Source organism: Neolamprologus brichardi, chromosome 22 (assembly GCF_056152115.1).
Source record: "Neolamprologus brichardi isolate AB-2024 chromosome 22, ASM5615211v1, whole genome shotgun sequence".
Taxonomy (NCBI): Eukaryota; Metazoa; Chordata; class Actinopteri; order Cichliformes; family Cichlidae; genus Neolamprologus; species Neolamprologus brichardi.
This window is the reverse complement of record NC_142124.1, coordinates 3,218,047-3,241,992: the sequence shown is the minus strand read 5'-3', so window position 1 is coordinate 3,241,992 and position 23,946 is coordinate 3,218,047. Positions and strand designations below refer to the sequence as shown.

Below are 23,946 nucleotides of genomic sequence, written 5' to 3'. Positions count from 1 at the left end.
TAAGTTTGTTTTTTTCTCAGAGTCAGAGAGCCGTGTCTCTCTATAGTCAGAGGTTTTTGTACGGCGCCTCAATGAGTTTGTATCACTGTGGTGGACTTTTGGTGGAGGAACCAGACTGCACGTTGGAAGTAAGTCCAACTTAAACCTCTTTTATTTTATCAGATTTCTTTCTTGTGGTTATCTTGACTTTTCTGTTCAGTGTGCCAGAAAACAAAAATCATTAAAATAGTTTTTAGATCAATTTTCATGAAGACACAAAGTTAGCTTCAGAATAAATGTTAAAATCAATATGAACAAATAATATAAAACATCAGAGTTGACTTGAGGATTATTGAGATATATATATGTCTGGTTAAGTCTTGAGAGCTTTTGGTTTTAATTCAGTCTGTTAGAGTCAGAGAGCCGTGTCTCTCTACAGTCAGAGGTTTTTGTACGGCGGCTCAGTGAGTTTGTATCACTGTGGTGGACTTTTGGTGGAGGAACCAGACTGGATGTTGGAAGTAAGATTATAATGTTTTTAAAGAAACTATATTGAGGTTTAAATGTTAGCTTTATAACAATGAAGTATTCATGTAGAGGTAATATTATAACCATTATACACTGGAGGCTGACTCCATCAGCTTTAATTCGATTTTATGTCGACATTTCTGGCATAAAGACAATGCATTGTGTAAATAATATAAACTGTCATCAGCTTGTGATTATTTTCTAGTTTTAAATCACAGTCACTGTTTCTAAGATGAATTAAATGTAACTGTCCTCAAGTTAAACAGAGTGAAGATAAAGATTTCTGGTGTTTTACTTCAGTCAGTAAAAATGTAGAATTTGCTTAGAAATCATAAAAGCACTACAATAAATGACTGAAATTCACATGAGGTAAGTAGAAAACTTGTGTATTATACAGAACGGAGGTTTTTGAAGCTTAACATCTTGTATAATTGTTGCCATATCTGCTTATTTTATTTCCAGAAGTTAAAGATGGGCATTTGACAGTGTGCAGCACGTCTGGTGTTTCTGTTGTAGCAGATATCATTTCAAATGTCATTAAAATCATGTAAGCAGTAAAAAAAATTAATCCAAAACATTCAAGTAGTGCTATTAAGTTTCTTATCTCCAACAAGTGATGTGTTATAGATAACTGATGATTTTGAAGCTAAACTTGTTTTGTAAATGTTTCCACATCTGCTTCTTTTATTTCCAGTGTAGTTTGAACATATTTCAGGTCAAACTGTGTGATGATTCTCTCTGTGCTGATATGCATGAGAGGTTTCTTAAAGGGAAGTGAAACAATGTGTGAGTTAATGACTGGTGGAGCAGAAAAAACACCTGACAGAAACTTCTTAACGGAGAAAATCAAATTGTGGTTCCTGTCCTCTAAGCTGATTGGTGTTTCCTAGGTGATACCCGCCCCGCCCTGAAGGTGCTGGGTCCCTCCAGTGAGGAGCTGAAACAGGGGAAGGCCACGCTCATGTGTCTGGCCAACAAGGGCTTCCCCTCAGACTGGAGGCTGTCCTGGAAGGTGGATGGCAGTGGCAGCATCAGCTGGGAGGAGAGCAGGAGCCCCGTGGTGCAGGAGAACGACGGCCTCTACAGCTGGAGCAGCACCCTGAGGCTCCCTGCAGACCACTGGATGAAGGTGGGCTCTGTGACCTGTGAGGCCACCCAGGGCTCCCACACTCTGGTCTCAGAGCCACTCAGGAGAGACCAGTGTCCCCAGTCCTGAACTATATGTGACTTTTAAACTGGTCTTACTTTCACACTGCATTCTGTAGCTTTTTTTTTTTCCAATTTCTTCTCTCATTTTTCATTGCTTTGTTTAAAGTTTAAAGTTTGTTTAAAGTTTTAAAGAATAAAAAAAAAACCTACATTAAATAAGAATCGAGTGTTTGTCTTACTTTTGTGGTGATGTCAATATTAAACTCTAAATAATGATTTCCAGGATTCTTATTGGAAACCAGTGTGCTATCTGTAGTCAATATGGATTGATATGTTTATTGATTAGCATTCAAATATCTCAGTGAAGACAGAACAAAGATTTACCACAAAGCAAGAAAGCATGAGACAAGGCTAATCAAAAGGTATTGGCTGAAGCATTTGCTTATTACGCCAACCCTTTTAACAAAAGATCTTTTAGCATGCAGCTCCTGTACACAGGGCTCGAAGCAAATAATAAAATTCAATTCAATTCAATTTCATTTATATAGCGCCAAATCACAACAAATGTCGCCTCAAGGCGCTTCATAGATACAGAGAGAAAAGCCCAACAATCATATGACCCCCTATGAGGAAGCACTTTGGCGACAGTGGGAAGGAAAAACTCCCTTTTAACAGGAAGAAACCTCCGGCAGAACCCGGCTCAGGGAGGGGCGGCCATCTGCTGCGACCGGTTGGGGTGAGAGAAAGCAAACAAAGCAAAAACAAAACAAACAAACAAACAAACAAGAAAAAACACCACCACCTTAGTAAGTAACTACATCAAAGCAAAAGAATCAAGAGGTTTAGAATTAAGTCACTTTGAATACATGAAGTTAAGCGAAGTTTATGTTAAAGAATAAGTGCGAAGGGGAATTGATAAGAACTTAGAGATTCTGATTTTATTACTGAGAATATTGAGCGACACCGCCGTTATTCCTGCAAAGTCATTGCATGCTGTTTAATGAATGTTTCAGCATGTTGTAGCTTGTTATATAAAGCAGTTTGAGTTCTCAGGTGGAGTAGAAAAGCGCAATATAAGAATGAGTCAAATGCCGTAATCAGTGTTGAGGTAGGTATCTTAAAGTATTCTATTATGCAGAGTACTTTTTTAAAGTAATGCAGTACATTATTTTGGTGTTTTTCTGTAAAATCACCTGAAACACACCATCTCATAACTATCATTTAACAATAAGAACTTATAGGCTACAGTCCCTCACGCCAATATAAATCCCTATCCTAATGAGGACACACATACAGTGGCTTGCAAAAGTATTCAGCCCCCTTGAACTTTCCCACATTTTGTCACATTACAGCCACAAACATGAATCAATTTTATTGGAATTGCAAGACAAAGTTATCAGACTAGTATTGAACAGCAAAAAAGAAAAAATCTACAAACCTGAGAAAATTGGACTTAAAGTTTCTATTTGAAGTTTTTATATAAGTTATGCAGACAATTGTGACTCACTGATTTTGGTGATTTACTTGTGTTTTTTTCTCTTTCTTTAAAAAATGTTTTCATAATGAGCAATATTCAGGAATTGGTTCACATGTATTTGAGCTGCTATGAAGCAGAGGTCAAAGGTCAAAATTTGATTGACTGAGATACAGATTTCCAACTTCTTTTGTGTGTGTGTGTGTGTGTGTGTGTGTGTGTGTGTGTGTGTGTGTGTGTGTGTGTGTGTGTGTGTGTGTGTCCTCAGTGAACTGTATCAGTCTCTGCAGTATCTTCCAGCTGCAGCAGTCACTTCAGTTTCTGTTCAGTCTGACTGAGGGAGGTTTTTGTACGACTGTTTTTCACTGTGTGAACACCCACTGAATGTGGGTGCTGTGAAAACTCTGACAGTAATAAACTGCTGCATCTTCAGCCTGGACTCCACTGATGGTCAGAGTGAAGTCAGCGTTTGATCCACTGCCTGTAAAACGAGCTGGAATCCCTGATTCTCGAATGCTAGCATAGTAAATGAGCAGTTTAGGAACTCCTCCATCTTTCTGTTGGTACCAGGCTAAACGGTTTCCACTATCTACACGCTCACTGGTCGTACATTTGATGCTCACAGTTCCTCCCACAGCAGAGCTCACTGCTCCAGGCTGAGTCACTGTGATCTGTCCTCTGGACTCTGAGGACACAGAGACAAAAACATAAAGCAGCTTCATGGTTTTGTGGGCTTCATTTCAGAGGGACAGATGTTGATAGAGGAGAGGAGTTTGATTCTCTGGACTTTACCTGCGAAGCAGCAGCAGAGGAGAGTCCAGATGAGGACGCAGATCAAAGTCATGTTTTTGATGAGGAGGATTTCTGTGGCTTCTGTTGTGATGAAGGACAGCTGTCAGTCATCCAGTGTTCAACTCTCAGGACTATAAACTCTCCCAGAGCACTGGAGCATGGTGCTGCTGATGCAAAGTGCCTCTCTATGGAAATCATCTGACTGACACAATGAAATCCTTCGTGCTTTTTCTGTCTGAATTAATGATGTCTTTTCTGTTTTTGCTTAGTTTCCTATTAATTGATATTAAAAATTACTCAAAATTTAATTTGCAGTTTCCATATGGATTACAGTTAATGTGTAACCTGTCCCTAACCTGGGACAGCTGGGTAAAGCTCCAGCCTCTCCAGAATCCTGTCACATAAGATCACAGATTGAAATAGAAAGTGTGTCACCATCAATATTTTTTATAACTTTGATTTTATTTTTTTATATATAAATTTGTTGGCCCAACAGCTAATTTAGGAAATTATATAGGTGACTCATAACTGAATGATCAGCTGTCAGTCATTCAGTGTTTAACAGAATGGCTTATTTATTTATTAATGTCAATAGTAAATGATCAGCTGTAATGAATATTATCTGTAGTGTCCACCTTAACACAAGCTCACTCTTCTGAAAAGAAAAACAAATTATCATCAAGAGAACTAAAACCATGAATAACAATAATCAAGAAATATAAATTAAACACAGAACACTTGGTCACAGACCCAGGGCCGTGAAAACTATTTTGATTGAAAACATATATTATGTTGTTTAATTTATAATGACGCAGAGCTGGTAAAAGAGGAAGAATTTATAGATTATCTGGGATGAAGAATAGTTGAGTTCTTTAAAATAAATAACACAAAAACATCTGCCTTCATTGAATGAAAGCATTGAATAAATAAAAATATTTATATTTTTATTGAGATTCATAAAAAGCTTTATTACTTAAAGAGTTACAACAAATCAGACTGCTTATGTAATGGAGTTATTTCTAGGAAAACATCAGTCAGAAGATTGATCCACAGAGGGAGAAATAGCCATATGCTATGAGATGATAAATTAATGACGTTTGAAGCAAATGCTTAAATTTACAACACGTGTTCTTTGGTCAGAGTGGCAACCCAGATAACTGTTGCTATGACAATATATAAAGTATGGATATATTATAGTAAAGTTGTTATTACACATTATGTTGAAAACAGCAAAGCTTTTGGAGAATTTCACCAGCCATTTGTACAGTACTGCACTTAAAACAACACAGAAGAGCTACTGATTATTGAAGGTGTTAACTACAGTTTCAAATGGAAACAGAGGACACCTGGATTCTGAAATAAACACTGGGTGCTGGGAAATGGTGCAAAGTAATTGAACGACTGTCTACTACAAACAATCTCATGGGGATACAAGATTATCTTTGTAATTCATCTTGGTATAATGAGGAAACAAAGTATTTTGAGTTCAAGAGGTGAGCTTGCATGTATCAGCATGAGGTCCAGGAAATCATCAATCAGCTGAAAAACTAAATCAAACATAGAGAAAAAAAACTTTATTACTGTCAAGTTACACTCAAGAACTGGAAGACTGGATTAGACTTTGCCAGTAAAACATTTAAAAGGTCAAAAACTACAGTGGGCCCTAGAGACAAAGCACATGCAAACTCCAAAACACATGCAAACTCCAAAACACTTGCAAACTCCAAAACACAACGGAAGTGCTCCAGGACGCTAGGGGCAGTGTTGAGCTTTTGTTACCTAGTAACTACACAAGCCAGGAAGTACCAATGACCGGATTTTGGCTGTATCCCAATTCAGGGTCTGCAGCCTTAAAGGCCGCATTTTAAGGGCGATTACGTCACAGCGACACGACGAAGGCTGCTTGAAATGCGGCCCTCAAATGCGTCCCTGAATTTTAAGGATGGGTCGGTGTAGCCTTCATCGCCCAACATATCCCAGATTTCATAGCGCGGCGGTGGTGTGGATAATTTTGCCGAAAAAAACGGCAGAAGCGGAGCCGCCGAAGAGTAAACTTTCAGAAGTAAGTACTGAATATTATGTCACTTATTTATGCGCAAATGTTTTTATAATGAAGAACATTAAAACATTACTCTTGGCCACATGTCGGGAAAGTTATTTGACATTAGCGATGTTTGTACTAACTTGGTTTTAAAGCCTTTACTTCAAAATATACGCCGTTCAATAGTTGACTTTAATCTTACAGAGAATGTGATGATTTCATGGATAATTAAAGTCAGTCATATATCCACAAACACAACAAGCTGAAAGTCAGTGATGCTGCTTGGTTTGCAGTCCTAAATATCACGGCACAAGCAGGATTCACTGCACTGTTAATGTTAGCTATGTTATATTGCTGCCTCTGTTCGGTGGTGTCGAGCCAAACGGACTTTAACGTGTGTTTGAACGAGCTGACGGTTCACTCGTTAAGCTGAAAGAAAGATGCTTTAATCAAAGGAGTCACACATGTGTCTACTGTACCATCTGGTAACTCTTCTTGTTTCGTAATAACACAAACACTAAATCCTCCTGTTTGTAGCAGTGTATACACCTGAGACTGTCACCTGTCTGTCTGTCCTGCACTCTCTCTCTTTTTCTTTCTCTCTGATTGTGTAATAAAAGTATGAACATGTATTTATAAGTTACACTTGTGTTTGAATCCTGAAGCTTCTCACACATTTGATTTCCATGTGTGACGACTGCAAGTGTCCAGAGTGAGGACAGACTGAGGGACCCACTGCTGCACATCATCTGTGAGGCTTTGCACCCCTGATGATCCACCAGGACAAACTCAGCAGTGTGTGAGGAAGAGGAGGAGGAAGAGCCAGCAGCAGCTGACAGATGGAGAGAATAGACAGACTGTTCCCTGTTTGTGAAGGACTGTTAGAAAAGTTTAACATAACTAATTGTCTGTCCTGAATCAGTCTTATTAGGTAATGTTCAAATAATTTTATCATTCCAGTGTTTGCAGTGTGGGAGAAAGTACTCAGGGCCTTCAAGTTACACACTATGAAAGGCAGCAACAAGTTTAATATTCAGAAACCTAAAGTATGTATCAGCAGCAGAATGAAGCTAAAAATAAATGTTTGTTTCAGTTCTATGAAGCTTTGAGTATTTTGGATTAGTAGTACTGATGTGTTTGTTGCATCATATTGCTGTAATTGTTTATATGCTTTATATATTCTGAGCTAAGTTGATCTATAGTGTTACATCATATTCTATAAGGATGTTATGTGTTTGTAGACTTTCTGCCAAGTTTGACCCATTTACCAGAAGTCAGCCTGTTTAAGGCTCTGATATCTATTCTGTATGACTTAAAGCAGTTATGACATGGTCTGATTTTCTCACCCAATAAAGGAATATTCAATATATCAGTCTACTCTTCATTCTATCAGAAACAGTTATCACAGCTCGTACAATTTCTTTTTACACATGTATGTAAGCAATGAGCCAAATTTAGTGATGCCAACATACTGAAGGAACAACATTTGTCTCTTATATATGATACACCTATATATGCACTGTCAAAGATACTTTCTGTCAAACAAAGTTGTATGACACGTTTCCAGCGGTTAGGATCATGGTTGCTAGGCAACCTGGGAAGCGCGACGGAGACTAGACCGTCCCATACAGACAACCTTGCCGTTTATTTTGCAAATCGAGCTCAACACTGCCCCTAGCGTCCTGGAGCACTTCCGTTGTGTTTTGGAATTTGCATGTGTTTTGGAGTTTGCATGTGTTTTGAATTTTGCAAGTGTTTTGGAGTTTGCAAGTGTTTTGGAGTTAGTACGTGCTTTGTCTCTAGGGGCCACCGTAAAAATCAGTTAAAAGATAAAGTTTTTTCAGCATGACTGGAAGAGAAAATTACAAAGAAAAACTGATCTGATGCCAATCACAACATCTGTCAAAGATGGTGGAGACAAAGTTATGGCACTGATGGTTTTGGCTGTAAGTGTAGCTGGGCCACTAGTTTTTATTGATAATGTTGCTGCTGATAGAGGAAGCATGTCACAATCTGGGAGGCAGATCGTCTGGAGGAGGATTTGGACCCAAACGCAAGCACAGATGACAGCGTAGCTGTGAGCAAGTTTATTAACAATGAAAGACAAAATATAAACCAGAGCAGAGCATTTTGTGGGCCTTGAAGGTCTGCACGTCAGTCACATCCTGGTTCTTTGAGTCAGATTCCACTGTGTAGCTGTAGCACTACCCTAACCCTGACTCAAGCCTTCACCCTAAAATTGAATGATTTACCTTGGAATTTGTCCCCATAAAGTAGGCGAGACCTCACAACATGAGTGTGTAAACAAATTTGTGTCCCCACAACAATAAGTACATTGACCACACACACTGACACCCACACAGCAATATTGATATGGCAGGGATCAGGCCCACACAATGTGCTTACACATGGCCTACATACCACAAAGAATGATGGCCCTTTGGAGGCCCAGACCTGGTTTGCCAGAGGTGGCCCACACATGGGTCAGCACAAGGCCAGTTTCAGACACCCTGGTCGTCCTGTGCTGGCCCATGTGTGGGCCACCTCTGGCAAACCTGATCTGGGTCACCAAAGGGCCGTCATTCTTTGCGGTATGTGGGCCATCTGTAGGTGATGTGCAGCCACGGGCCAGTTGTAGACACACTGCTGGCCCTGTGCTGGCCCAGAACAGTTTCAGCTCTGGCCCCAGATGTTGGCATAATGTGTACCTTAATCAAGTCATGCAATAACAACATGTGCCGGAACATGCAAAACAGTGCAAAAGTAACATGCCGAAACTCTGTTCAGACAGTGAATGGACTGATTTTTATGTAGCGCTTTTCTACTCTCCCAGATTACTCAAAGTGCCGGCTTGATACCAGATCCTGGCCAGACCTGCTTGCTATGTGGGCACTAACACACACACAGACACAGTTACTTTACCAACTGACCCCTGAGCTCCTAAGTGTCCCTCAAATGAAAGTCACACCACCTTAAACTCATCATTCTATTGGAAAGAGATGTGCCTGGTAGCATTGTTTGAAAAAAAAAAGTTGGTTTTTTTTGAAGGGCCACCGTGAGGCATGAAACTGTGGTTTGTTGCCTCAGGGCAACGCTATGCATTAGAGGGATAAGTTATGCAGACAATTGTGACTCACTGATTATGGTGATTTACTTGTGTTTTTTTCTCTTTCCTTAAGAAATGTTTTCATAATGAGCAATATTCAGGAATTGGTTCACATGTATTTGAGCTGCTATGAAGCAGAGGTCAAAGGTCAAAATTTGATTGACTGAGATACAGATTTCCAACTTCTTTTTTGTTTAGCAACAATAACATTTTCACTCTATCACTGTGTGTGTGTGTGTGTGTGTGTGTGTGTGTGTGTGTGTCCTCAGTGAACTGTATCAGTCTCTGCAGTATCTTCCAGCTGCAGCAGTCACTTCAGTTTCTGTTCAGTCTGACTGAGGGAGGTTTTTGTACGACTGTTTTTCAATGTGTGAACAGATGCTGACTGTTGATATAATGCTGACTCTGACAGTAATAAACTGCTGCATCTTCAGCCTGGACTCCACTGATGGTCAGAGTGAAGTCAGAGTTTGATCCACTGCCTGTAAAACGAGCTGGAATCCCTGAATATCGATTGCTAGCAATATAAATGAGCAGTTTAGGAACTCCTCCATCTTTCTGTTGGTACCAGTATAAGCAGTTGTTGCCAAGAACATCCTGACTGGTCGTACACTTGATGCTCACAGTTGCTCCCACAGCAGAGCTCACTACTCCAGGCTGAGTCACTGTGATCTGTCCTCTGGACTCTGAGGACACAGAGACAAAAACATAAAGCAGCTTCATGGTTTTGTGGGCTTCATTTCAGAGGGACAGATGTTGATAGAGGAGAGGAGTTTGATTCTCTGGACTTTACCTGCGAAGCAGCAGCAGAGGAGAGTCCAGATGAGGACGCAGATCAAAGTCATGTTTTTGATGAGGAGGATTTCTGTGGCTTCTGTTGTGATGAAGGACAGCTGTCAGTCATCCAGTGTTCAACTCTCAGGACTATAAACTCTCCCAGAGCACTGGAGCATGGTGCTGCTGATGCAAAGTGCCTCTCTATGGAAATCATCTGACTGACACAATGAAATCCTTTGTGCTTTTTCTGTCTGAATTAATGATGTCTTTTCTGTTTCTGCTTAGTTTCCTATTAATTGATATTAAAAATTACTCAAAATTTAATTTGCAGTTTCCATATGGATTACAGTTAATGTGTAACCTGCCCCTAACCTGGGACAGCTGGGTAAAGCTCCAGCGTCTCCAGAATCCTGTCACATAAGATCACAGATTGAAATAGAAAGTGTGTCACCATCAATATTTTTTATAACTTTGATTTTATTTTTTTATATATAAATTTGTTGGCCCAACAGCTAATTTAGGAAATTATATAGGTGACTCATAACTGAATGATCAGCTGTCAGTCATTCAGAATGGCTTATTTATTTATTAATGTCAATAGTAAATGATCAGCTGTAATGAATATTATCTGTAGTGTCCATCTTAACACAAGCTCACTCTTCTGAAAAGAAAAACAAAGTATCATCAAGAGAACTAAAACCATGAATAACAATAATCAAGAAATATAAATTAAACACAGAACACTTGGTCACAGACCCAGGGCCGTGAAAACTATTTTGATTGAAAACATATATTATGTTGTTTAATTTATAATGACGCAGAGTTGGTAAAAGAGGAAGAATTTATAGATTATCTGGGATGAAGAATAGTTGAGTTCTTTAAAATAAATAACACAAAAACATCTGCCTTCATTGAATGAAAGCATTGAATAAATAAAAATATTTATATTTTTATTGAGATTCATAAAAAGCTTTATTACCTAAAGAAGTACAACAAATCAGACTGCTTATGTAATGGAGTTATTTCTAGGAAAACGTCTGTCAGAAGATTGATCCACGGAGGGAAAAATAGCTGCTATGAGATGATAAATTAATGACGTTTGAAGCAAATGCTTAAATTTACAACACGTGTTCTTTGGTCAGAGTGGTGTAACCCAGTGTTAAAAACAGGATTAAAAGTATAAATATTCATACTCTCACAATGGGAATAAATATTGATAAAAACAAAGTTAATTAGAATAAATACTGATAAAAAGCATGTAAACATAAGTTTAATTAATATGTATATGTAATATATATATGGTGTGGGGGCAGGACTTAGTCCTGTAGAGTGTGTTTGTCAGATCCACTGAGCCACCAATCATTGGCCGGTCTGACCCTCCCCCAGTCTGTGCGCTGCTCAGACACCTGTGTGTGCCTTCGTGTGCCAGTCAGATACGCCAGAGACACAGACGGTGAAAGATCAGTTTACCCGTGCGGCGAAGAAGCTAGCTGGATAGTGAAAGTCCTTTTTTCGGCAAGAATAATAAGAGTGATACTGTATTCCAGAGGCCGTGAGCCAGCGTGAGCTCTGTGAAGCCCCGTGTAACATTTGTTGCTTCACATGGTAAGTCCCAGGCAGCGCATGTGCGCTAGCATAGCATGCTACTTGCCGCTAGCTCCGATGCTAACTTCCGTTAGCCATTTTGCAATGAAAGTGCCTTTTCCGAGGCTAAAACAATTAGCACTGAGTCTGCTGCACTTTATACGAGATGTTCTTTAAAGGTTTATGTCACATTACTGTGGTATTGATGTATAATGTATGGTTTTGTGCGAAGTTGTTATGTTAGCACATATTCACTTTTCTCATGGTGCTAATTATAGTTCTGCACACTAAGTATTAGCAACGTGAAATTAAGTGCCTTCACCTGCACTTTACTTAGCTGAAACTTGATAAGTCTCAAGCCAATGTGTATTTTTAATGCACTGCTGAGCTATTTTGTATTATTTTAAATGTGTGTTTCCTATGCACTTTTTTCCTTTGAAATTAGAATAATTTGTTGTACAACATAGAATATTTTGAAAGAAATTTAGAAACACTACAAGCAACCAGTAGTAATAATAAGTTACAGACATGATATGACATGATTTTTTTTTCCAATTTCTTCTCTCATTTTTCATTGCTTTGTTTAAAGTTTAAAGTTTGTTTAAAGTTTTAAAGAATAAAAAAAAATCGACATTAAATAAGAATCGAGTGTTTGTCTTACTTTTGTGGTGATGTCAATATTAAACTCTAAATAATGATTTCCAGGATTCTTATTGGAAACCAGTGTGCTATCTGTAGAAAGTCAATATGAGTCAGTAGAATTAAGTCACTTTGAATACATGAAGTTAAGCAAAGTTTATGTTAAAGAATAAGTGCGAAGGGGAATTGATAAGAACTTAGAGATTAGGATTTTATTACTGAGAATATTGAGCGACACCGCCGTTATTCATGCAAAGTCATTGCATGCTGTTTAATGAATGTTTCAGCATGTTGTAGCTTGTTATATAAAGCAGTTTGAGTTCTCAGGTGGAGTAGAAAAGCACAATATAAGAATGAGTCAAATGCCGTGATCAGTGTTGAGGTAGGTATCTTAAAGTATTCTATTATGCAGAGTACTTTTTTAAAGTAATGCAGTACATTATTTTGGTGTTTTTCTGTAAAATCACCTGAAACACACCATCTCATAACTATCATTTAACAATAAGAACTTATAGGCTACAGTCCCTCACGCCAATATAAATCCCTATCCTAATGAGGACACACATACAGTGGCTTGCAAAAGTATTCGGCCCCCTTGAACTTTCCCACATTTTGTCACATTACAGCCACAAACATGAATCAATTTTATTGGAATTGCAAGACAAAGTAATCAGACTAGTATTGAACAGCAAAAAAGAAAAAAATCTACAAACCTGAGAAAATTGGACTTAAAGTTTCTATTGGAAGTATTTATATAACCCTCTACGGCATGACTTTTTAATTTTGGGGGAAAAAAATATTTCTCCCTATTTTGGGGGAGCTTTAGGGTCCCTAATAATATATCAACAGTGTTGGTCAAGTTACTTGAAAAAAGTAATCAGTAATTAATTACTGATTACTTCTCCAAAAAAGTAATCCCGTTACTTTACTGATTACTTATTTTCAAAAGTAATTACTTAGTAGTAACTTAGTTACTTAGTTACTTAGTTACTTAGTTACTTTTTAAAAACATGATTTACAACCTGAATAGGTGATAAAGCGATAGATCTTTCAGCCCAATTCTACTTTTTCTACATAATCCATCATACAAAATGTAATCAAATGGAAAAGTCTTTTTTTAAAACTTGTTTTGTTAGTTTTAATCTTTTAACTTTATGCATGAAGCAAAATTTTAATTATATGCACCATTCTTAAACACAGCAGAAAATAAATAAAGTCAAAGACTAGCGGTCCTTTTGCTCTATTTTCACCTGTAAAGCAGGAGTAGAGTAGGCGGAGGTTTATCCTGGTGCAGGTGTGCCGCAGCGGTCAGTGGAAGGATACCGCAGTTTCTCTGTGAGTTTCTCATTACGACATAGCTACTCGGTGCTTGCTTGGAAGTTTAGGGGGGTTTTTTTCCACTGTAAAAAGAAGTTTTCTTCCCACGCACAGCGGACACTAATGTTTTTGTCACTTTTTACGGAATCAAACTCAAAATAAGGTCAGTACTTCCACGCTTTAAACGCTGCACGCTCATACTCTCTCTCTGCACTCGATATATGATCCATTGTTGATCTGCACACAGCTGTTGTCACGAACATCACACTCGCTTACGTCACTGTCATGAGACATTCTCGCAAGAAAATCACGGTTTTAGTAACGCAGTAACGCAGCGTTCCTACGGAAAGTAACGGTAATCTAATTACCGTTTTTGCAATAGTAATCCCTTACTTTACTCGTTACTTGAAAAAAGTAATCGGATTACAGTAACGCGTTACAAGTAACGCGTTACTGCCCATCTCTGTATATCAATCATAAAATTTGACACCCTGCCCCCCCCAAACAGATATTGTTTTGTTGCTTCAAGGCAACACTGTGCAACAAGGGTAGTAAAATGCCAAGTTATTCTATAATAAGTTGTACTAGTACAACAAGGATGAACAAATAAATAAACAACAAATAAACAATGTAAACATTTCACAAAACAATAAAACACCAAAATACATCCAACATTTGACCCTAACCCCATGCACGTGCACACGCACGCACATGCACACACACACACACACACACACACACACGTTGTGTTTCCATCACTTTTGGGGACATTACATTAACTTACATTAATTTCCTGGAGACTTATCCTGACTCTACCCATCACAAGTCCCTGCCTGAACCTTACCCTTACCCTGATTCAAGCCTTGCAATTTGTCCCCATAAAGTAGGCGAGACCTCACAACATGAGTGTGTAAACAAATTTGTGTCCCTACAACAATAAGTACATTGACCACACACACTGACACCCACACAGCAATATTGGTATGGCAGGGATCAGGCCCACACAATGTGCTTACACATGGCCCACATACCGCAAAGAATGATGGCCCTTTGGTGGCCCAGACCTGGTTTGCCAGAGGTGGCCCACACATGGGTCAGCACAAGGCCAGTTTCAGACACCCTGGTCGTCCTGTGCTGGCCCATGTGTGGATTACCTCTGGCAAACCTGATCTGGGCCACCAAAGGGCCGTTATTCATTGCGGTATGTGGGCCATCTGTAGGTGATGTGCAGCCACGGGCCAGTTGTAGACACACTGCTGGCCCTGTGCTGGCCCAGAACAGTTTCAGCTCTGGCCCCAGATGTCAGCATAATGTGTACCTTAATCAAGTCATGCAATAACAACATGTGCCGGAACATGCAAAACAGTGCAAAAGTAACATGCCGAAACTCTGTTCAGACAGTGAATGGACTGATTTTTATGTAGCGCTTTTCTACTCTCCCAGATTACTCAAAGTGCCGGCTTGATACCAGATCCTGGCCAGACCTGCTTGCTATGTGGGCACTAACACACACACAGACACAGTTACTTTACCAACTGACCCCTGACCCCTGAGCTCCTAAGTGTCCCTCAAACCTCACTCAGGGATCCACTACTCTACTTCACTGTCACTTCCTGAAAGCTCACTGTCCTCACTTTCTCTCTCTGTCCAGGACAGAAAGTGCACATTCCCTTGGTTTCCTTGCATAAAAGGTTTTTACATCTATGTCCTGTAATTATGAGTAGATTGTAAAGTAAAAACATTGACTATGATCATATAAATGCACACAAACACATCTCTACACACATATCCAAATGCATTATATTGCCTGAAATAAATTGGGCTAACTGCGCAGTGTTGCCTTGAGGCAACGAATGAAAAGGAACACTTTTACAGTATAAATACATTTTAAAAAGTAGAACAAACAATCAAATATGCTTCATAACATATTCATGCACATACAAGTATTTTTTAATATACATTTATTTCACTATAAACATGTACAATAGTGATCTTTATTTTGCCTCCTAATGGAGATGTCTCTCATGTAGTGCAGCTTGCAGAAAAGCCCCCCCCCCCCCCCCCCCCCCAAATGAAAGTCACACCACCTTAAACTCATCATTCTATTGGAAAGAGATGTGCCTGGTAGCATTGTTTGAAAAAAAAAAAGTTGGTTTTTTTTGAAGGGCCACCGTAAGGCATGACAATGTGGTTTGTTGCCTCAGGGCAACGCTATGCAGTAGAGGGATAAGTTATGCAGACAATTGTGACTCACTGATTTTGGTGATTTACTTGTGTTTTTTTCTCTTTCTTTAAGAAATGTTTTCATAATGAGCAATATTCAGGAATTGGTTCACATGTATTTGAGCTGCTATGAAGCAGAGGTCAAAGGTCAAAATTTGATTGACTGAGATACAGATAGATTTCCAAATTCTTCTTTGTTTAGCAACAATAACATTTTCACTCTATCACTGTGTGTGTGCGTGTGTGTGTGTGTGTGTGTGTGTGTGTGTGTGTACTCAGTGAACTGTATCAGTCTCTGCAGTATCTTCCAGCTGCAGCAGTCACTTCAGTTTCTGTTCAGTCTGACTGAGGGAGGTTTTTGTACGACTGTTTTTCAATGTGTGAACACATACTGACTGTTGATATAATGCTGACTCTGACAGTAATAAACTGCTGCATCTTCAGCCTGGACTCCACTGATGGTCAGAGTGAAGTCAGAGTTTGATCCACTGCCTGTAAAACGAGCTGGAATCCCTGATTGTCGACTGCTAGCATAGTAAATGAGCAGTTTAGGAACTCCTCCATCTTTCTGTTGGTACCAGGCTAAACGGTCGTTGCCATTAACATTCTGACTGGTCGTACACTTGATGCTCACAGTTCCTCCCACAGCAGAGCTCACTGCTCCAGGCTGAGTCACTGTGATCTGTCCTCTGGACTCTGAGGACACAGAGACAAAAACATAAAGCAGCTTCATGGTTTTGTGGGCTTCATTTCAGAGGGACAGATGTTGATAGAGGAGAGGAGTTTGATTCTCTGGACTTTACCTGTGAAGCAGCAGCAGAGGAGAGTCCAGATGAGGACGCAGATCAAAGTCATGTTTTTGATGAGGAGGATTTCTGTGGCTTCTGTTGTGATGAAGGACAGCTGTCAGTCATCCAGTGTTCAACTCTCAGGACTATAAACTCTCCCAGAGCACTGGAGCATGGTGCTGCTGATGCAAAGTGCCTCTCTATGGAAATCATCTGACTGTAAGACAGATTCAGTTGATCTGAAGAATCATTTATAAGTGGATCTATCAGTTTATCACAGTTATTTTTAGGAATTTTTCAAGCTTTTTTCTTTCCTTTCTTTTTTGTTTTGGTTAAATTTTTTTGGTGGGGGGTATCTTAACCCAAGTAATCACCTTTCTACCACAGGAAAGAAGTTTGAAGAAGCTGCTGCAATTAAAATATAATTAAATTAAAATTAAAATATGCTTTTATATTCTTTGGAAGACTACAGGGAGACTTCACTTCCATGTCATAAATACTGTGTTTTTCCAGTTTGTGTTTTATCAAGTATTATGCTAACCCGCAGTGAGGTCGTTTATTTTATTTAAGACATGACAGCAAAGCTTAGGAAAAATCATTGTGTGATTCTCATTATAGCTTTAACACTTATTGCTTTAACAGCAGGATGGTCCTGGGCTCATCCAGGCTGGGGACTTTCTTTGTGGAGGTTGCAGGTTCCTCCAGTGTTTCTGTGGGCTCTCTCCGGTTTCCTTCCACATCCAAAGACGTGCAGATACTGTGGTTAGGTTAACTGGTGACTCTAAATTGATCAAACGTGAAAATGTGAGTATGAATGGTTGTCCATCTCTTTATCTATCCTGGGTGTATCCTGTCTCTTTTCCCAATAGCATCTGAGAGAGGCTCCAGCATCCTCTTCACTTAGTCCTGATCTGCATGGACCCACATGCTCCTGGTCCTAAATAATTCTGACATTTTAATAGAACAGAGCAGAACTTAACTGAACTTCATGCAAGAGGGAAAATGTCAGGATAAGACACATTACTTGACTCATGAAGTCAACTTTTGCATGAAATGAAACTTGAGAAAACTGATAATTAAAAGTCAAAGGCATTTTGAAGCAGCTCAAACTATAAACATTAATGTGATTCAGGCACTGTTGGAAATCTCTAAATCATAATTGTGTCATAATCCATCAGTATTTCAAAGTGTATGCTCTCCTGCTCCCTTTAAGTCACTGTAATCCACTTTTTCAACAAACTCATTAGTTCCTGGGTGTTTTCAAAATAAAAGCTTTCTACCATCTTACTGGTCAGAAAATCTTTATTTCTACAGGTTTTCCTCGTGAAACAGTTGTGGGAACTAAAAAATATTCAGTTCGGTCCAATTCAGTTTTATTTATGTAACATCAACTCACAACAGTCACTATTGTAACATAAAAAAGACTTACAAGAATACAGAACAACCCCAACAATCAGAGAGCCCCCTATGAGCAAATATTTTCCAGGATGATCTTTGATGACGATACTAATAGCATGAGACGTCTCATCATTTAAAATTCTAAATGTTTCATGCATTTCCAACAATGTCAGCTGTAAAAGTAATTCTGTGAATATGATCGTCCTTATCAATCATAACTATTCAAATACATATTTGAATAGTTATGATGAGCATATGAGCATATTATTCTCAATGAAGAATAAAAGCCTCAATGTGCTCATTCTAGTGACATTTTTTATGACTTGTTATTTATTCACTTCCTGAATGTGACACTGCAGATAGTAAAGGTATGGATGGATGTATTGATGCTAATTTATTCTTAAAGCAGAAATATTTCAGCAATATAAAATGTGTGTGTGTGTGTGTGTGTGTGTGTGTGTGTGTGTGTGTGTGTGTGTATGTGTGTGTGTGTTTGTGTGTGTGTGTGTGTGTGTGTGTGTCCTCAGTGAACTGTATCAGTCTCTGCAGTATCTTCCAGCTGCAGCAGTCACTTCAGTTTCTGTTCAGTCTGACTGAGGGAGGTTTTTGTACGACTGTTTTTCACTGTGTGAACACAAGCTGACTGTTGATAGCATGATAACTCTGACAGTAATAAACTGCTGCATCTTCAGCCTGGACTCCACTGATGGTCAGAGTGAAGTCAGAGTTTGATCCACTGCCTGTAAAACGAGCTGGAATCCCTGATTGTCGACTGCTAGCATAGTAAATGAGACGTTTGGGAGATTCCCCATCTTTCTGTTGGTACCAGGCTAAATAGTGCGTACTTCCAGAAGCATAAACATTCTGACTGGTCCGACACTTGATGCTCACAGCTGCTCCCACAGCAGAGCTCACTGCTCCAGGCTGAGTCACTGTGATCTGTCCTCTGGACTCTGAGGACACAGAGACAAAAACATAAAGCAGCTTCATGGTTTTGTGGGCTTCATTTCAGAGGGACAGATGTTGATAGAGGAGAGGAGTTTGATTCTCTGGACTTTACCTGTGAAGCAGCAGCAGAGGAGAGTCCAGATGAGGACGCAGATCAAAGTCATGTTTTTGATGAGGAGGATTTCTGTGGCTTCTGTTGTGATGAAGGACAGCTGTCAGTCATCCAGTGTTCAACTCTCAGGACTATAAACTCTCCCAGAGCACTGGAGCATGGTGCTGCTGATGCAAAGTGCCTCTCTATGGAAATCATCTGACTGAATACAACAGCTACTTGGCTCAAATAGTTGATGCTGTTTATCAGTTAATCAGTTTTTCACAATGTCCACTGTAGTTTATTTCAAAAGAACGGTTTTTTGGAAAGGAGATTTCCTCACCCCAATCCAAGTGTTGGCCAATCAGGACTGTGCAGGGTGCCAGTTTAGCTCAGTGGGTCATGGGAGGGGGCAGCAGCCTGGATTTGAGTCTAACCTGTGGCCCTTTAATGTGTGTCTTTCCCACTTTCCTGTCTGTCTTCACTGTTTTACTATCCAATGATGGGAAAAATGCTGAAAATGCCAAAAAAAACCATGCTAACTATAAGACAGTGTTGCCTGAAGATAAAAGGACACACATTTGTCCTTGTAAGACACAATCTGATTTTGTTCACATAAGAAAAAGAAATACTGTACTTATCTACTCACAAACAGATGAACAGAGTTTCTGAGAATCTTCACCCTGAAAGAAGTTAGAAAATGACCTGTCAACAAATTAAAGTGCTGTTCACATGTAAAAAAAAAGGCCAGAATAAATAGAAAGGTCAATGTTTTTCAAACTACACCTGCGCATGTAAACATGCCCTCAAAAGTGAAAGACATTTCAAAAAAATTTAAAGAAAAGGAACAATTTGTAAAAGTTATTTTAGAGTTTTGAAAAACTCACTCAGTACAAAAAGCCTTGCAGTGATTCACATTGATGCATGATGCTGACCACAGGTTGGAAAAGTTAAACATGACCACAGCGCAGATATCACTTGTTAAAATGTTTTGTAGAATAACAGGACAACCTGTGAGACTGGAAAGACTCGACTTTCATGTCCTGAACATGTTATTTTCTGTTTTGTGATGTAGTGTGTAATGCTCAGCAGTATTATCATTTTAACTGGTTCTGTGCATGATCTAAAGCAGTCTTTCTCAAACTGTGGTACACATACCACAAGTGGTACTTGGGCTCTCTCTGGTGGTACGTGGGAAATCTCCATTTTTTTTTTTAAAGATTAAATAATATACCATTGTGGAGGTATGCAAAGACGACACGAGCCTTCCCGAGGCTCTTCTGGGAGCCGGAGTCAACCAGAAAACGTCTCCCCGAGCATGAGTCCTCTATGTAGTGCAGCCTTTCCTTATCGCCAGCGGTCACGGCCGCTACAGAGCACAGGCGGGCTCATTTCCCTGGGCCTTAAAACTGCAAAGGCGGCACAGCGCTGTCACGCTGATGGTAAAAACACAACCCTTTTCCATGACACTGCGATCCTAGCCACTATCGATGAGTTGGAGGCCCCCGGGAGAATCGTGGGGGCACAGGGGAGTCGGGAATTATCGTCTGGATGCCAAAGCTCCTGGTAGCCAGGAGAATGTGATCCACTTCTTCTGCAAGTGACTGGGAATCCTTCGCACCCAGCAGCGGGGAGTTGTCAAGGCCAGCTCAAGGAAGACGTGAGTGAAGAGGAATCCGCCGTCATCCGTTCCTAGCAAGGACAGCGTGCTCTCCATGAGCTCGAGAGCGGTACCATCACCCAGGCCAGAGAGAGAGAGGAGTTTCTCAGCCCGCTCTGCATCGGAGGGGGAGTAGCGCCGCAGCAGCACCTTCAGAGCGGTGTATTTCCCTTTGATAGGGGGGGATCTCGGAGGAGGGTCATCACAAAACAGTAGGCAAAACTGACGTGAATACAGTGCTTTATTTACAGTGCCTAGTTTAATTACAATGCAGGAACTATAAAGGCTATGAACTGTGAACTATGAAACCTGAATCTCAGACAGTGTGCTATGACTAGATGCAAGAGTTTAAGTACAGATCCTGGGGAGAGAAAAAGGGGCAGCGGCCTGGGTGGAGTTACACAGAGTCACTATAATGAGAAGAGACAGGGGGTAGGGACAGGCTTAGGGCGTCGGGGGATTCCCCAGGAGCATCTTCCTTGGGGGCTCAACCCGGGGTAGCAGTCATGGCCAATTAGGGGCTCTGTTGGCTCTTAGGTGATGGTTTCCTCGTGGCTGCGTGCAGCAGGGCTAGGGGAGGGTCTGTGCTGACGGATGTGGGTTACTGATCTGGTAGCCTGGCTGCCCCTGGGTGGGTCCGGGACAGGCGTGAGGTTCTGGGGGCGCTCCGGCTCTGGCCTGGGGCCCTGGCCGGGCCTCGGGGGCTTGGGTCCTGGTTGGTGTGTTGCCGGGGTTGTGGGCGGGTGGGTGTATGGGCGCCCAGCCCTGGCGCAGGGTGCCAGGTGGAGGAAGATCTCAGCCTGGGCGTCTATTGTCTTATGTAGTCTGGAAGATGAGTGGATGATGGGATGGGTGCAGTTTTCTCTGTGGTGGGGTTGGGTGGACTGTCACGGGCTCTGTGGGGCCGGGCGGCGCTGCTTCACTGGGCCCCGGTTTGGATGGGCCTGGGCCCCCTTTCCCTGGCGGGTCGCGGAGTATGGGGGTGCCTACTGGGGTCAGCGGGGGAGCTGGCCCAAGGGAGGGGTCACTTGCCCCTCCCTTCCTTCCCTCCCCATCTCCAGCTGCCGCCCTCTTCCCGCTCCACCACAACCACCCACACATGCAGGGCCTTGGAGTAGGGGTGTGTCACCAGGGTGCAGAGGAGGTAACCCCCCCCGTAACCTTCTGGCTGCCTCTGCCTCAATTTTATCTCACAACTTAGACATTCACATTACTCACACTCTCATTACACATACATATAGGATCTTGGGGGTGGGCACGCTACACGGAATCCAAATTACTATCAGGGTGTACACCTCACCCCTGGCGTCGTTGCCCACCTCTCAATTTTAAATACACGTAGACATTGAGGGCTATCAGGAGGGGCTATGCGCTTACCTGCTGCTCTCTGGCAGGTAGCTCCATGCCCTCCTGGGTTTTAAATGCACCTTAGAACACACATGCATCAACACTACAATGAGCGGGTGGAGGGATGTGCGTTCTGCTGGAGCGGGGGGGCTAGGAGGAGGAGTTGGTCGTCCGACTGGGGTCTGGAATGTGGGGCCTCCCTGCTGCTGCGGAGTCGGGGCGGTCTGCTTCTCCCCACCGCAGGGAAAAGGGTAACACCACCTGGGTCTGGGTGCAGTTCCCCCCCTCCAGGGGCAAGGGTACCTAGACCCGGTTCGTAGAGTACGCTTGGGGAGTGTGATTGTGTGTTCAGTGTCTCTCTATGTCTGTCTCCACGTTGGTTGAGTGTGGAGTAAGTGCATATGAGAGCATGAGGGTGGGAATGGATGTTTGTATCTGTGTGTGCCTGTATGTCTGTGTCTATATGTCAGGTTGGGTATCAGATGATGGGGACATCTCAGGCCCTCCAAGGTTTGGAGGCCTATCTCCCCCCACCACTTCCCCTGCCGGGGGCGGACTCCCTCAGACATCGGTGCGTTGGCTCTCGGCCGGGGGCTCGGTCACTCAGGAGCAGCTGGCTGCCGGCGGAGCTCATGGGCACGTCATTGCAAACCCCCTTGGCTTCTGCTCCGCAGCTGCTGAGTGACCCCTCATCTGGGACTCTCCTCAGCTCTTTCTGGGACAGTAGCACAGCTGCCCCTCTGTTGGTCTTCCTTGGTCTCTTGTGTTCTGGGGGCCTCTGGAGTCTTGATCTCCTCCATACCTGCTTCATGCCCTGGAGGACGGGGCTGTGGACCCCCACACCCTCTAGCAGATCATTACATGAAGGAACCTTTTAAAAAACAAGCGCGTCCATGGTCACAAGTGTACACACGGGTGCTCACACACACAAACTACACCCTTTTTGGCTCCTACAGCAAAGCACACTGTGTGCTGTCGATCTTACGTGCTGCACAATAATGTTTAATATTTAGTATTTACTGTTATATTCCCATAGATCATCGTGATGTTGTTTATTATGTTACTCTCGTTTTCTTCTGCTTGTTTTCTTTTTTCTTTCTCAACAGGTGATCCAGTTGATCGATATATGTATTTTTTTTCTGCTTATTCTGTTGGTTTTTCTCCCCCGTCCCTCTTCTCAGCTGTTTTTCTTTCCCTCATTCTTTCTCCTCTTTTTTTCCCCCAGTCAAGTCTGTCCCGTATTCAGCAAGTGAAAATAAAATAAACAATAAAAGGTGAATCAAATGGACCATTGCAGCAAGGCTGGGATGGTCAATTTGGTAAAGTAAATCCGCTGGGCATCTTTCTTTGCCTTTAGACAATAATTCTGATGGCAAAAGAGCCAAACGGGACAGGCAAAAAAAAAAAAAAAAGAGAAGAGACAGCCAGTGGCAGTCTAGTGAATCACAGCCATTTGATTAAACTATGATGGTTATGGCTTATGCATTGCAGGCGCAGACGTCGTGCAAGGAGGGTGTCTAGGGGGTCCGGGGGAGGCTGAATATACTTGGAGCAACGGCCCTGGCAGCGAGGCAGATGAAGGGCCACGATGAAGGGAGTGCAACCTGATAGCAGAAACCCAGTGTCCAGACAGAGATGCATCTCTCCTGTTTGTAAAGCGTGACAGCCAGGCAGGTACTAAGACAGAGAGAAAACACTGAGTAGAAATGCAGATGTTAGGGAAACTCTCAAGAGCTTGGCGGCCTAGAACTAACGTGGGTTAGCTGAAGATCTGGCAGAGGTCTGTTGTGAGTGCTGGTCTTAAATGCTGGTGACTTGATTGCAGTCAGGTTTGAAGGTTGATGGAAGTCTCCGCCTGAAGGTGGAGCCCAGCAGTGGAAAAACCCCGCACTCACCCGGACCATGACAGTTAAAATGTAAGATAAGATAAGATAAGATACCTTTATTAGTCCCACAAGGGGAAATTTCATGTTAAGGCTGCAGACCTATTGCACGCAATGGCGGTGCCATCTTACCCTCCGACCATACATACATTACACAAAAACATCACATGGGGAAGACAGGTCAGAGAGGTATAACAATGGAAAATGCACCACATGAGGAAA

General features: G+C 41.5%; 1 gene segment (V, D, J or C); it reads left to right on the top strand.

Moving 5' to 3' along the window:
- Positions 1–468: 468 nt before the first annotated feature.
- LOC148096590 (Ig kappa-b4 chain C region-like) lies at positions 469–1,862 on the top strand. The segment is given in 2 exon segments: positions 469–500; positions 1,398–1,862. A coding segment is annotated over 1 exon segment (255 nt).
- The last annotated feature ends 22,084 nt before the right edge of the window (positions 1,863–23,946 follow it).